General features: G+C 38.1%; 1 protein-coding gene across 6 annotated transcripts in view; it reads right to left on the bottom strand.

Annotated features, from left to right (window-relative positions):
• Positions 1-16,201, bottom strand: part of Phldb2 (pleckstrin homology like domain family B member 2) — a 196,633-nt gene that overhangs the window by 32,154 nt on the left and 148,278 nt on the right. For 4 of the 6 annotated variants that reach the window (XM_070030270.1, XM_070030268.1, XM_070030266.1 and 1 more), the window contains 3 exons: positions 9,483-9,611; positions 4,015-4,170; positions 512-622 (listed from right to left, as the gene is read on the bottom strand). In XM_070030270.1, coding sequence (XP_069886371.1) covers positions 512-622; positions 4,015-4,170; positions 9,483-9,611 — 396 coding nt within the window. The remainder of the gene's footprint in view (positions 1-511; positions 623-4,014; positions 4,171-9,482; positions 9,612-16,201) is intronic. The other 2 variants (XM_070030271.1, XM_070030269.1) reach the window with 1 other exon arrangement.

A 16,201-nucleotide genomic window follows, 5' to 3' on the forward strand; every position in this document is an offset into this window, starting at 1 on the left:
ATAAAATTTTACAATTTTCCTTAAAACTACCCAAAATTGGTGTTATTAAAGTTTATCTTTCTAATGAAAGATATGATTCCTTTAAAAGAGGTAAATAAAAGAAAATACAAGGCTGGGAAGGTGGCTCAGTGGTAGAGCGCTTGCCTTGCATGCCTGAGGCCCTGGGTTCAATTCCTCAGCACCACATAAGCAAAAAGAAAAAAGCCGGAAGTGGTGCTGTGGCTCAAGTGGTAGAGTGCTAGCCTTGAGCTGAAGAGCTGAGGGAGAGGCCCAGGCCAGAGTTCAGGCCCCAGGACCGGACCCCCCCCAAAAAAAAAAAGAAAGCACAAATTTGCAATAGTTGAGATTTTCACAATGTAAAGCAAGCACTAAGAAAAAAATCCTTGCTGTTTTTCTGAATTGTGGTTAATCTTTCAGTGCATCAAGTTATTAAAGTGAAAGATTAGGTAGAAATGTACACAAAAGTCTCCTTTTGTTGCCTGGTAACCAGTACTGAATAGGAAATACTTACCCTTTGTAGCATCATTATTAGATTATTCTTTTCTTTCACAAAATGATCTTGTTCTTTCTGAGCTTGCTGAACAATATGATTGGCTTGCTTTTTCAATGCAGAAATTTTTTCCTGGAAGGAAAAACGGTGATTATAGAAAGATGCATATTAGACATTTGGTTAGCTATTCTGTTCTGGGCAAGACTGTAAAGATTTTGACAATTGTAATAACAGTACCCACATTTTAGCTGGAGGTGGGCAGTTATATTACCCAGAGACGATGAAGTTTCTCACCTCACTTCCTTCCTCTAGTCCAATATAGTTCAAGTGATTTAAAATCTATTTTCAAAAATATGGTTTCCCTTATTTGCAATATCTAGTATATGTATGAGTCAAGCTTAAGGTCAGATAAGGTGATGTTAGGAAAATGAACCCTAAGATATGTATTTAAATGTTTTTTTTCTATTCATATGGAACAATAAAAGACCCCGAATAGCAAAAACGCTCCTCAACGGAAAGAACACTGCTGGAGGAATATCAATACCAAATTTCAAACTCTACTATAAAGCCATAGTAATCAAAACAGCTTGGTATTGGCATAAGAACAGACCTCAGGACCAATGGAATAGAATTGAAAACCCAGAAATGAACCTACAGACCTATAGCCATCTAATCTTCGATAAGGAAGGTAAAACAATAGAATGGAAGAAAGACAGCCTCTTCAGTAAATGGTGCTGGCAAAATTGGTTAACTACATGTAGAAAACTAAAGCTAGATCCTTATATATCACCCTGCACCAGAATCAACTCCAAATGGATCAAAGACCTTGAACTCAAAGCAGACACTCTGAAAACATTACAGGATGGAATAGGAGAAACCCTAGGTCTCCTTGGCTCAGGTCGAAATTTTCTGAATAGAGACCCGGAAGCACAACAAATCAAAGAAAGGTTGGACAAATGGGATTGCATAAGATTGCAGAGCTTCTGCAGGGCAAATGACATAGCTGGCAAGATCAATAGAAAGCCCACCGATTGGGAGAAGATCTTTACTAGCCATACAACGGACAAGGGTCTCATATCTAAAATATACTTGGAACTCAAAAAATTAAACCACCCAACAACAAATCCTCAAAGAAACAACTGCCCAATAAATAAGTGGGCGAAAGACTTAAAGAGAAGCTTCTCTGAAGAAGAAAGAAGGATGGCCAATAGACACATGAAGAAATGTTCAACATCCCTAGCCATAAAAGAAATGCAAATCAAAACAACTTTGAGATATCACCTCACTCCAGTTAGAACAGCAAAAATCAAGAACTCTAACAACAACAGATGCTGGAGGGGATGTGGACAGAAAGGAACCTTACTTCATTGTTGGTGGGAATGTAAACTTGTTCAACCACTTTGGAAAGCAGTATGGAGGTTCCTCAAAAGACTTCACATAGATCTCCCCTATGATCCAGCAATCCCACTTTTGGGCATTTACCCAAATGTTTACAAACAAGACCACACTAAAGCTACCAGCACAACTATGTTTATTGCAGCATTATTTACCATAGCTAAGATATGGAACCAACCCAGATGCCCCTCAGTAGATGAATGGATCAAGAAAATGTGGTATATATACACAATGGAATTCTATGCCTCCATCAGAAAGAATGACATTTCCCCATTTGTTAGGAAATGGAAAGGTTTGGAAAAAATTATATTAAGTGAAGTAAGCCAGGCCCAAAGAAGCATAGGTCCCATGGTTTCCCTTATTTGCAATATCTAGTATATGTATGAGTCAAGCGGAAAAGGTCAGATAATGTGATGTTAGGAAAATGAACCCTTAAATATGTATTTTAATGTTTTCGTTTCTTTCATGCATGTGTTTCTAACGCATTTATAAGATTATTTCTTTGTTGCTTTGTATGTCCCTCCCCCACAGTGTAATCCCCGCTTTCACTATATTTGATGTCAGTATAACATGTGGAGGAGATGGGGAAAAACAAGTCGTTTAAGGTTTCAGGTGGACCTGTTGCAACAATGAGAAGTACAAAATGTCATGTCAAAACCAGCTTTACAATGTCAGTGTGTGGGGGGGAGGGGGGTATAATTGGGTGGGGGGAGGGGGGTAAAATTGGGTGGGGGGAGGGGGGAGGCGGGGAAGGGAAGTGAAGGGTAAACAAAGGAGGAGGCTGCAATGCTTGGTAAGAAATGTAGGCATTATCCTGCCCATGTAATTGTAGCCCCTCTGTACAGTATGTTCTCAAATAAAATAAAATACAATTAAAAAAAATGTTTTTTTTCTTTCATGCATTTGTTTCTAACGCATTTATAAGATTATTTCTTAGTTGCTTTGTATGTCCCTCCCCCACAGTATAACCCCTGCTTTCACTGTATTTGATGTCAGTATAATTTGTGGAGGGGAAGGGGAAAAACAAGTTATTTAAATAAGGATACAGGTGGACCCGTTGCAACAATGAGAAGTACACGTTGTCATGTCGAAAACGAACCTTACAACTTTGGTGTGGGGAAGGGGGAGGATTGGGTCAGGAGGGTAGGAGGAGGGGAAACAAAGGAGGAGGCTGCAATGCTTGATAAGAAATGTACTCATAGTAAGAAATGTACGCATTATCCTGCCCATGTAATTGTAACTCCTCTGTACAGTATGTTCATAAATAAAATTAAATTAAATTAAAAAAAAAGAAATGTACTCATTATCTTGCTCATGTAATTGTAACCCCTCTGTACAGTATTTTCACAATAAAAAATAAATTAAAAAAATTCAGAAATCAAGAGGAAATCTGCTAGGAAAATGACAAGCACACAATACGTGGTTCCTTCTCCCAATTTTACCCCTCAATTTTATCCTTAAGTCTTATCAAGGTTAATAGAAACTTTTTGAGTGTGATGAGATGATAGCAGAAAACTCCAACATAAACTTTCTTCAAAGAATTATCTGGCGTCTCCTTAATGTGATTGCAAAAGTGAGTGACCTTAACATAAATATTCAGTTACTAATTTCAATAATGTACTTTTAATGTAAGTGAAAAAAATGGGTGTTATTCATGAATTCATCAACAGAATATGTAACAGTGATTGCAACACGTCTCAGCTTGTCTGCTTCAGAGAATGATTCTCTGAAAGGAAGGCTGTATAATCTGCCAAATTTGATGTAATTAAATACACAAAGATACTCAGATGCTCACACACAGCTATCAGATAGATATTATGTTACACTAAGAAGTTTATCTGTTTATCTATTTATTGTTGGCCCGCAGGGCTTGATCTCAGTGCCTGGGCTCGGTCCATGAGCTCTTCTGCTCAAGGCTAGTGCTGCACTACTTTGAGCCACAGCTCCAAGGCTACTTTTCTGGTGCTAAATTGGAGATAAGATTCTCACAGACTTCCCTGCCCTAGGCTGTACTTGACCCGTGATCCTCAGATCTCAGCCTCCTGAGTAGCTAGGATTAGAGGCACTATCCACCAGTGCTTAGCTGGAGTTTAACTTTTTACATTAAATACCATCCGGCAGTAAAGTACCTTTCTGGTGACAATGTTCCGTTGATATTCAGCTACTTCACGCAGGAGCTGCTGAGTTAAGTTTTCCTTCTCCTCATCTAGACGGCTCTCGTGCTCAAGCTGCTGGAATTCCAGGTCTTCAAAGTGTTTGCTTTCAACATCCAACAGATCAGCATCCTGTAGACAAAAGAGAATAAACAGGAGACACGCCAGGATGGCTGCAATGTTCTTAATGTGAAGAAAGAAAGCAGTTGGTCCAAGAAAGATCATCGGTTACAGCCCTAAGTAGGGTGAGATCTTGACAATCTTCTTTTGGAGATAAACCCCAGGGCCGTACCTGCTCCAGTGGAATTGAAAGAAGTACAGTGGAGAGGACAGCATTCTTTTCATGATCGTCGATTCTCGTTTTTAATCTACTAAGTGGCTTTAATGTAGGTATAAAGTATAAAAACTCAGCAAGCAATCTAAATGGTATCTGCAGACTAAAGGCAAGATACAGTTTCCTAAGAGAAAATCCTTCTTTCAGACAATGAACTATGAAATGAGACTTTGTGAAATATGAAGGGAAACTGTAGTATATAGATAATAAAGTTCCAAAAGTTTGCATATACATACACACACAGTGAAAGATCAGAGGTCTATAAAGGGGATTTATGTACCCCAAATGGCATATAGCACAATTCATTAGGATGTAAAGTGAAAATTATGACTGTTTTTACTTGTTTAGTTTCTTTCTCAATTTTTCTTCCCTCTCTCTTTTCCTCCCTTCCTCTCCTTTTTTAACCTTCCTTTCTACCTTTCTCTTCTTCAATACAGGGTCTCCTAGCTGACTTCATGATCCTCCATACTTTCTCCTGAAAATTTGGTTTAAAGGTATGTACCACTACATTGAGCTAGCATACCTCAGCCCAATCTCTTGATAATGTTTCCAGCATACAAACCAGTAAAGTAACATATTATATAATTTTAAATACATTCTTTGGGCATTCATGAAATAACATATATATTATGTTATATATTATATATATAATATTCTTGAAAGTGAAGCATTTAGACATGGACTTTGGGTAATGGTGTATCTTAATAGTTTTGATAGCTGTACCCAGTGTACCACTCTATTGGAGTCATTAAGAATGGGGGCAGGAAGTATATTGGAAGTCTCTATATATTTGATCAATTTTGCAGTAAACATGAAACTGCTCTAAAAAATAAGGCCTACTTTAAGATCATTTGTAGATTGAGGTTTTTAAACTGGGCCTACATGAATCCTTCGCAATTATTTAGAAGTCTTTTTTTTTTTTTTTTTTTTGCCACTCCTGGGGCTTGAACTCAGGGCCTGGGCACTGTCCTTGAGCTTCTTTTTGGTCAAGGCTAATGTTCTACCACTTGAGCCATAGCACCACTTCTGGCTTTTTCCGTTATGTGGTACTGAGGAATTGAATCTGGAGCTTCATGCATGCTAGGCAAGCACGCTAGCATTGAGCCACATTCTCAGCCGATTTAGAAGTCTTTTTACTGCAAAGAGTAGAGCCAATGGTTTGGCAGACAAAAGGTAAACAAAAGTTAAGCAGCATTACTCTGAGAGGACATTTAAGGAAGGTCAGACACCATGAAAATGAAGTTCTAGAGCAAACATTCTCCAATCCTGGGCCCCATTTATTGATTGATTGATTGATTGATTGATTGATTGATTGGGTCAGGTCATGGGGCCTGAACTCTGGGCCTGGGCGCTGTCCCTCAGCTCTTCAGATCAAGGCTAGCGCTCTACCACTTGAGCCACAGCGCCACTTCCGGCTTTTTTCTTTTTGCTTATGTGGTGCTGAGGAATGGAACCCAGGGCCTCGAGCATGCAAGGCAAGCGCTCTACCACTGAGCCACCTTCCCAGCCCTCTGGGCCCCATTTAAATCTGAGACAATTGGAAACAGGATTGTAGTTGTACATATGCATTGTGCAGGGCTAGGTGCATGCTGCATGAATTATTCTTCAATTTCCTCTTTCTGAAAAGAACTCATTAACTTTAGCGCCTCTAACAGAATTATAAATGTGGTATGTGTAGAAGGCTTTTAAAAAACTTGGGAATTATAAATAATCTATGGCCAAAAGGAAGAGGTAGCTAGGGAATATAGATAACAGCTCTTCATGGAAGAAATAATCTGTGTACTTTTGTGGTTGTTGTTCAATTAAATCCTCAAAGAGAGTGGAAAAATTGTTATATAAGTCCTGTAGCATTATTTAACCCTAGCTTCTTCCAGTTTTTATTCAATGTTGATATGAGGCTCTTAATCAAGTGGAATATTTTTCTATCTTCTTCATTGAATTTCTTCTAAGAGTGACTCATGGAGGAGTTATTAGCTACCATGAAATTACTATAGCAACAAGCTATTATGAGAACAGGATTCTCAAGGTTGAAGAGAAGGAAAACAGGGTTGGAAACACGTATTCAAGGTCAGGCATCAGTGGCACATGTCTGTAATCACAACACTTAGGAGACTGAGGTACAAGGATTGTGAGCAGCCTGGTAAGACTCTATCAAAAAAAAACTATCAAAAAAAACAACAACAACAAATGACACTTTTTTTTCTAACATTTCTTAAAAAACTTCTTTATATTTTATTTGGCCAAAAGGACTAAGAATGTTTTGTGGTTTTAGCTTTCGTTTTGAGACTGTCTGAAACACACACACACACACACACACACACACACACACACACACACACACACACACACACACACACACACACACACACACACACACACACTAAGAATGTTTTGTGGTTTTAGCTTTCGTTTTGAGACTGTCTGAAACACACACACACACACACACACACACACACACACACACACACACACACACACACACACACACACACACACACACACTACCAGAAGGACTAAGAATGTTTTGTGGTTTTAGCTTTAGTTTTGAGACTGTCTGAAACACACATACACACACACACACACACACACACACAAGACAAACCCAAATAAGAACCCAGGCTGTCTTAGTTAAGCCTCACCAATATTGAGATTATAGGATTACACGTATGCAATACCACACTTACACCTAGCAAGAATGTGGTTTGATTCCGAGTGTTTGGCTGATATTTCCAATATATCAAGAAATGTCCAGTTTTTAAGTTTGTAATTCCTAAAAGAATTGAGTAATTAAAGTGATTGTGGAAATAAGAGATAAGTCAAGTATTGTATCTTGAAACAAATTATCTTCGGTCTTCAAATACTGCACTGGTTGATACATTTAATAATATGGGCACACTCACTCCAGGGTTCAAGGTCTTCCAAACAAGCTTCATTGGTGGTTAAAAATACCAAGAATAAAAAATAAAATTAAAGACTCTTTTTTTTTTTTTTTGCTTCCAAATTATCTTCATTCAAAATGCATCTTTGGGTCACAGTATGCAGTAGGTTAGCCAGTTCCCTACGCCACATCTGGTTAACAACACATACTATTTTAACCCTGTACAAGTCCTAGAGTCACTCATTTCTTTGTAGCTAATATTTAAACTTCTGCCTGCAAACAATAGCATACTAGTGAAGAAAACTGAAAATAAAGCTAAGCTCCACACTCAGATTGCAGAGGGAAAACCATCTGGTCAAGTCTTCTAAGTCATTAAAAATGTGGGCATAATAAACCCTGGAAGATAAAAAGTGTTTGAAACAAGGAGAAAATCTTTTAAAAGATTTTAGATTTTTTTTTTGTTTTTTTGTTTTGTAGCTTCCTTATATAATCTTTTTTTTTTTTTGGGGGGGGGTCGGTTGTGGGGCTTTAACTCTGGGCCTGGGCGCTGTCCCTCAGCTCTTCAGCTCAAGGCGAGCGCTCTACCACTTGAGCTACAGCGCCACTTCCGGTTTTCTGGTGGTTTATTGGAGACAGGAGTCTCACGGACTCCTGCCCGGGCTGGCTTTGAACCGTGATCCTCAGATCTCAGCCTCCTGAGTAGCTTGGATTACCGGTGTAAGCCACCAGCGCCCGGCTATAATCATTTTTTTTAAGCACAGAATTTCCAGAGAATTGTGATATCAAGGGAAAGCAAGTTTTATCTTACAGAAGATTATACTTTTCACAGTAAAACACAAAAAGGAGAAAGTACCTTTAATAAACAGTCTGATTCAATACTGTAAGTAATGAGACTGCAGTCATGTTGAAGTGTGACCTGTCTTCCCTGGGTTGTCTTTATTGAGATGGAGTCAACCTTTGCAACACAAGGGCTAGCTGAACTATAATTTCCCGTTATCTACTGATGTTGTATTAAAGATCATGTATAAAAATGTATGTGTAAAAACTGATTTTTCACCTTACTCATTCTCACGGGGATACAAGCAAGACATGAATGAAACTAACTTCCTTTTCTATTCATGTGAAATCACAGATCGTTACTTAGGATAAATGACCATTCCATAACTTTTTTTAGAGGTACAAGATGGTTAATGCCTGCTTTCCCAGGATCACAGTTGATTTGGACTGCCCATGGGGGAAGTTGACACAGTGATCACAAGTCTATAAAAGGTAATGCCAGGAATTTCTCTTTTCAGAAGACAACCAACAGAGTTGTATTAAACACTAATATCATTAAAGACAAAACAACTTTATAATGTTAGCTAAAAGGCAAATGCTTCAGTAAGTTTGTAAAACTTAAGAAGCTCCTATGAAAAGATGTCAAAGGCATTTCTAATGTCTGCTTCTTGTACCTTGGTGTGTGTGTGTGTGTGTGTGTGTGTGTGTGTGTGTGTACACACATGTGTGCTAGTATGGGGGCTTGAACTCAGGGCCTCATGTTCTCAGTTGGCTTTTTCATTCAAGGCTGTCCTTCTAACATATGAGCCACACTTCTATGTCTAGCTTTTTGCTGGTTAAGTGGAGATAAGAGTCTCATGGATTTGTTTTGCTTAGGCTGGCTTCAAACTGTGATCTTCGAGATCTTAGCTTTCTGAGGTAGCTAGGATTACAGGCATGAGTCACTAGCCTGGGTTTGAACCTTGGTATGTGTGCATGACTGCTACCACACTAATGAGCTCTATGCCAGGTAGGAGCAGAAAGAAAGGAAAAAAACCAGTGCATAAGGGTAGAGAGCATACCAGAGAACAGGGTAATTTTTAGACAGGAGTACAAAATTAAGCTAAGTAAAGACAATGAAGGACAAACAGTACTCACAATATAGCCCAGAATACAGAGAAGACATCAGTTGAATTAAATGTTACAAGTTAGGAGCAATCTCTCCTTAATTACAAAGAATGACTGCAGAAATGCTTTGCATTTGAAATTAAGTGAATTCTAACAAGAAATTAATGGGTTAGTATGGACTAATATACACTGTTAGCATGTATATTTCTATTTTAAAGTATCTAATTATCAGAAGTTATGCAAATTTATGCTATGTCGAAAGCAAAGGTCATAGGTAAGTGGAACTTAATCGGGAGAGGAGGGGTGGCAGAAAGAAAAACAACTGTTGCATTCCTGTTTGCTACTGACCCTCTTCAGTTGTTGCTGTAACTGTTCCCTCATGGACTCAGGACAATTGTCCAGCTGGGTCTTCTGCTCGGAGTAAAGCTCCTGAAGCCTCTCTAGTTTTTCCCTTTCAGCATCAAGCTTTACCTTCTCCTGAAGTTCAGAAATCAGAAAATAGAAGAATAGAAATTATCTTCACAGCCCAAGCAGTTGTGAGTGAACATTTTCCAATGGTAACAAAAACAAACACCAACTCTAGATCTCTATGAATGAACAAACATAGCATGTTAGTGACTACAATAAAGAGACACAAGTTGAAGTTAAACCAAGGAGCTCAGATCCTTCATTCTTAAATCATGGTCCTTTTCACTGGATACTGACCACCACCCGCCCTTCCTTCCTTCTTTCCTTCCTTCCCTCTCTCCTTCCTGCCACCATGTTATAACCAAGGGGAGGCAACTGAAAGATCGGATGTTGGTCAGTGGCCAACAAATAACAAAAGAAATGTCAACCACATTCCAAGCTACCTTGTGAAGAGTCACTTTGTCAGAGAACTTGACAAAGGAAAGGAGCCACTTATTTATAACCTTGAAGTACTGTTATGGTCTAATTCACTCAAGGCATTTGCTATGCAATTTTTGGAAATGATTGCAATTTGTTTAAAGATAAGATATGCTCTAAGTCATTAGTTGATATCTTGGTCATCTGAAATAGTTCTTGTTATTTGCAAAGCTTCAGAGCTCAAGTAACTAGAAAACATAATTCAAGGAAGAACATCTAATTCAGGTGCTAAAACAACTGCTTATTACAAATGCAAGTCAGGGAGAGGAGAATGAGGCAGTTTAGCCATACTAAGCTAAAACATTGACCGGAAGCAGAGATTACTTAACAATGAATGGCAACAAAACAAAACAAAAAATCCAACAACACACACACAACAACAAAATAAAACTCCACCAGATAGACTATGAAATAAAGGACTCATAAGCCAGAAAAAGAAAGAAAGAAGATGATACTAAATCCCTCCAAGTCACACATGCCAAAGAGATGCTAGATGTTCTTCAGGAAAATAAATACTATATACAATGATTATATGGCTTTACAATGTCACCTCTTAAATTCAGAAACAAGGTTTCAATTCATTTAGCACTAGGATTCTCAACTGGAGTTTCTTTTATGATGGTATTAACATGTGTAAAAACCTTGAGGTGAGATTATCTGTGAGCGTGTGATACTTTCAGTCTAAAGCAAAACATTTTATGAAGCAGTGCAATGGAATGACACTCAGTAAGCAAAACTTCCCGTAAGTTCAAACTGGTAAAAATGCAACCAGCCTCTAAACCTATCATATAGACATTTATTTTTAAAGGATGAAACTGTTAAACAATCCTATTACACTATCCCTACTGTAATTTCTTTTTATCAATGGCCAAACTTTCCTATATAAATATATATATTTAGGCTCTTAACAAAAAGTGTATGGCTTAAACTTAAAACTATATGACATCATACTGCTGCCAATCCACTGCTATCTACATTCTTTAAATTTAAATTTTAGATTGCAAGGTTCTTCTAGAAACATGTCTTTAGTTGTAGAAATACATGTTTCCTCAAAATAGTTAAAAGAAGAAATCATAAGCTTGAGAATCCTACTGTACTTATCAATCTAAAATGATTCTATAACAAGTCTTAGCAGCTTGTGGAAGAGTTTCTTCAACAATAAGTTTTGTCACTCATTACAGTGATTGAGTAGAAGTCAGAAAAAGGAATGTAGTAATTTGCAGAGAAAAGAATTCTGGAGGGGTAAGCCACAGTAAAGCTGAGTAAAATGGCCATGTAGACTTAGTCTTCAGTTTCAGAATTAATATTTTCCCTTAAGAAAACCATCAGTATTCAATGCCTGTTGATTTTCAGCTATGAAAATATTATTTTCTCTGTGTGTGGGGTCAAATGTTACCCAATTTGCACAGCAATTCTTTCATTCTCTCTCTAGATATTACATCACTAGACTTTGCAACAACTCTAGTTTCAAATAAACATTTAAAAAGCAAACAATACAAGTCATCAGAATTAAATATCACATGAGCAAAGCCTTAAAACCGAAAGTTATGTTTAACAGAAAACATCAATATAATATTATATAGTATGGAAAACCACTGTCCTGAAACAAAGATCTCAAATCTGGAGAAACTGCCAAACTATTGTGCTGGTGCTTTTAAATTTTTTAAAAATCATTCCTTAAAAAAAAAAAAACTAAAAAAAGTACAAAATACCTTATGTTTGCATAGTGCCTTCCTTCTGAGGCCCTGAAAGCATTTCACAATTCCATACAAGGGGGCAGTTAGAAGAATTATGCAAGCTGGCACCATTAGAACCTTCGCCACAGTTTATCAGTAGTGCACTGACCACTACCTGAGTCTCAGAGCTCAAGCTCAGTGAGGCCAACGCTAGGGCAAAGGAAGTGAGAAGGGAGAGGATAAAAGGAGGATTAGTAGCCGGTGGGGTCTGTCATAAATCACAGAGGACTATGGGGCTGATCATACTCCTGTGAGAGCCAGAAATGGATCAACTTTGAGCCAGAAAGAAATGAATACTCTTGTCTTCTACTTATAGCTCAGGAAGTTTTTGAATGAAAATTAGCCCAAGCCATGCATTTCATTTGAGCTGAAAGTATCATCCTTTACACTGAAGATGAAATTGATGGACAAATTAGATGAAACTGTGGCTCAGGTGGCATAGTACTCACCTTGAGTGAAAAAGCTAAATAGCAGCTCCCAGGTCCTGAGAGTCAAGATCTGGTACTGGTATAATAATTAATAAATTCATTAAGGCCTACCAGTTTTCTATCTTCTTAGTTGTGTTCTTGAAGGAAAAACTGAAATTTAATTTGTCATATCTACTTGAACTCAACACTATACAAAAATACCTTGAATACTAATGAAAATATCATCTTACCAGATAACAGAATGCAATATTCAGCAAAAAGATGGTTTAATGTTGGTTGTGCCAGTGACTCTTGCCTGTAATCTTTGCTACTCTGGAGGCTGAGATCTGAGGACTATAGCTTGAAGCAGGCTAGTCTGTGATATTCTGATTTCTAATCAACCATTAAAAAGCCAGAAGTGGAGCTGTAGAGTTCTAGCCTTGAGCATAAAAGCTCAGGGACAGTACACAAGCTCAAGTTCCAGGATGGGCATACACACAGACACAGACACATAGATAGACACACACACACACACACACACACACACACACACACACACACACACATACACACACACACAGACCCCCCCCCACATGCATGTGTGCGCACACGCAGGAACACACTAAAGGACCCTATGGTTTAATTCTGAAAAACATGCTTAACTTGTTAGCTTGTTGAGCCACCAGTTTAATAAAGAACATCAGTTGAATTTGTATTTTGACTGAGTAGTAAATGATCATTTACTATAAGTAAGTTGGGGACATAAATTAAACACTTACTCTCTTTATCTGAATTCCAATGTACCTAAGGTTCTTGTGCTTTTATTTGCTAATTCTGGCAACCCTATTAGGCCATACACCACGAAACTCTGGCTCAGGTTTAGAACTGATACAGTAATAATGTTAAAACTTGTCTAGAAGACACCATTTCTAGGAGTGGCCTGCCCAAAGTGGTTTCTTTCTAGTTCCCAAAAATCACGGTGTTTTGGAGTCAAGCATCTTCATGAGTTCATAGGTTAGTCAACTTTTCAGACCTATAATTATTTATCTGAATTTTTAAACTGGTGGAGATTGAACCCAGAGCCTCAGGCTTACTGGGCAGGTACTCTACCACTTGAGCTATACCCGTCTCTGCAATTCTTCTGCCAACAGCTTCATTGAGACACAGAAACTGTACATTTAATGTATTCACCTTGATGATTTTGGACACATGCATATTCTATTATACTACTTAAAGCCAGAAGTGTTTGAGATTTCAGAATGTTTTGAATTTTATACAAATAGCACATATATGGCATTTCCAGTAAGGTCTGGGTAATATCTTCTAATAAAAAAATGCTGTGATTTCTGTAGTTATACTTATTAATATTTAGCTTTACAAAGGACATTTTCTTTCCCAGAATACTTTTCAGATTTTGGAGCCACAAAAGAAAGATTAAAGTCATGTGTTAACAAAGAGTGACTATGGGGAACTTTGTGTTTTCTTTTGGCTCTGATATTTTAAATACACAATTAATGAGTCCTTAGTATATAATAAATTGGCAAATCAGAACACCGAAGACTTATATATAATAATAACATGGAATCCTACAATTTAATCCCCAGATTCCATAATGCAGTTCAACTTCCTTGAGCCAGGGAGCTAGCTTTGTAATGTAAGAAAGAGGCATGGGAAGGGCTAGGTCTCATCTGAACCTTGTCTGTGACCTGGCAAAGTCTATACTTGGGAGGCATTAACACTTTTGCTAAGAAGCCAAGCCAGAATTTCTCTTCCCCTGGCTCTAAAGGAAGGATGGGAAGGAAGTAACAGGTACTTTGGCAAGGTAATAATGGAGAGTAAAATTCAACCACTTAATTCAAAATAACATGTGCTTAATGTAGAAAAGTAAGGAAATCAAAGAATTTCAGATTTCATTCAGGAATGTATTATATGGAGAATGATTTAGACTTTAGCTCCTAGTTAAGTAAGCCTCCCTGTAACTGTGTGGAGGTTAGGATGCCTAAAAACTATCACAATGTATTTGTGTGATGGCACAAAATATTTTTCCTTAAAGGAAAGGATGATTTGAGTTGTAGGACTACAATCAGGGTCATGAAAGGACTCAGTGCACAGAAGTGCAGCCTTTCTCTCCGTGGTCATCATTTTTAATTTTAGCCTAACTGACTTTTGATTGATTGATTGTGTGTGTGTGGGTGGATCTGTGTTAAAGTGGGCAGATGAGACATAGATAACCCAGACTAGAGAAAAATTATAAAAACTATTTGTAGCTTTGAATTACTTTTTTTTTTTTTTTGGTGGAGGAAGAGAGTGGTACTGGCATTTGAACTCAGAACTTCATTTTTGCTAAGTAAGCACTCTGTCTCTTGAGCCATATCTCTAGATCTTTTTTCCTCTGGTTACTTTTTTTTTTTTTTTTTGTCTGTCATGGGGCTTGAACTCTGGACCTAGGCGCTGTCCCTCAGCTCTTCAGCTCAAGGTGAGTACTCTACCACTTGAGCCACAGCACCACTGCCGGTTTTCTGAGTGGTTTATTGGAGATAAGAGTCTCACAGACTTTCCTGACCAGGCTGGCTTTGAACCGTGATCCTCAGATCTCAGCCTCCTGATTTACTAGGATTATAAGTATGAGCCACCGGCACCCAACTCTCTGGTTACTTTTGACAGAGGGCTTTCATTTATTTTTGCTTAGGCTGGCCTGGATTGTGATCCTCCTATTTATGCTTCTCACTGTAGCTAGGATGACAGTATGTACTATCGTGCCCAAGATTTTCTGTTGAGATGAGTGCTTACATACTTTTTGTCTGGGCCAGCTTTAAACTTCAATCCTCCTGATCTCCACTTCTTGAGTAGCTAGCATTGTTACAGGTGTGAATCAATAGTGCCGAGCTGAATTTTTAACATAATCAGAAACAGACCAAAAAACCTATATAATAAACCTATATAAGCAAATGTTCCTACTTTTTTAGCAGTATGCTTTTGCCTTGAAATGAGGAGGGGATTAGATGGAAAGGGAAGTCAGATCCACAATCAGGCCTTGGCATAAGCCCAAGTTCATAGTACTAATACCCTCTGTGCTGTCACCAAGGTAACTGCTCCTTCACCTTTCACATGATGGTCTCTTTGCTTCACCAAATAAACATCTCATCTGAGTTAACATTTAGGTCACATCCTCATATTTATTCAGGGTTGGTCTATGCTTTAAGTGGTTTTCTCTGTCAGGTGGTTACTGAATAAGAATATAATAGGCATCTGGCATTTAGCTCATTTGGAAACAAACTCATTGATGCTCTAGACTGTAAGTGCCTAAGCTCAGTGAAAGGTCACCCCAAGGAACCCCTGCAGAAATGTTCAATAAACATATAGTAGCATAATTGTCTACATTTTATCCTGTATGTGTAGTTATACCCATAACTTATACACAGTAATATACAATAAATAAAAATCATGTATAAGTTGTTATTTTATGCTAAATTTGTAAAATAAAATACATCATACATCAGGTCAAAGAAATCATATGAAACACCAGTCTCAAGAGTGAAGGAAACAATGTCAATAATTTCACACCAGGATTTGAACTTCAAGGCATTATTAAACATTTTTTTCTATACTTCCCCACTTCTCTTTTAAAAAAAAACCCTAGGGCAAGATTACAGGATGTACTAGAAATTTCTGAATCAGAGCTTGCCCAAGAGGGATATCTGTTCAACTCAGTTTATATCTGATCACAGCAACAGGTGTATGGAAAGAGAAATGTGATCCAAAGGGGAAAAGGGTACTTCCTCCTTCTGTCTTATGCTTTGGCTTGATTGGTAGTGTGATTATACGCTTCTTGGCATGTGCACTTGGGAAGTCCACCCCAGCTGTTCTGGAACTTGGCTCCACATGGTTCTTTGGCAGGTGTTTGGCTCAGTATTGCTTGCAAAGCCTAGACAAGCTGTTAGCTAGAGAATCCAAGGACAATATTCCCATAGCACCCCAGCAGGACTATGACACTTACCACAGGCTGCAGAAAGAGTGGGTGACAAGAGCCTTCCTCTGT

This window comes from Dipodomys merriami, unplaced genomic scaffold (assembly GCF_024711535.1).
Source record: "Dipodomys merriami isolate MVZ:Mamm:240054 unplaced genomic scaffold, mDipMer1.0.p SCAF_2, whole genome shotgun sequence".
Classification (NCBI taxonomy): Eukaryota; Metazoa; Chordata; class Mammalia; order Rodentia; family Heteromyidae; genus Dipodomys; species Dipodomys merriami.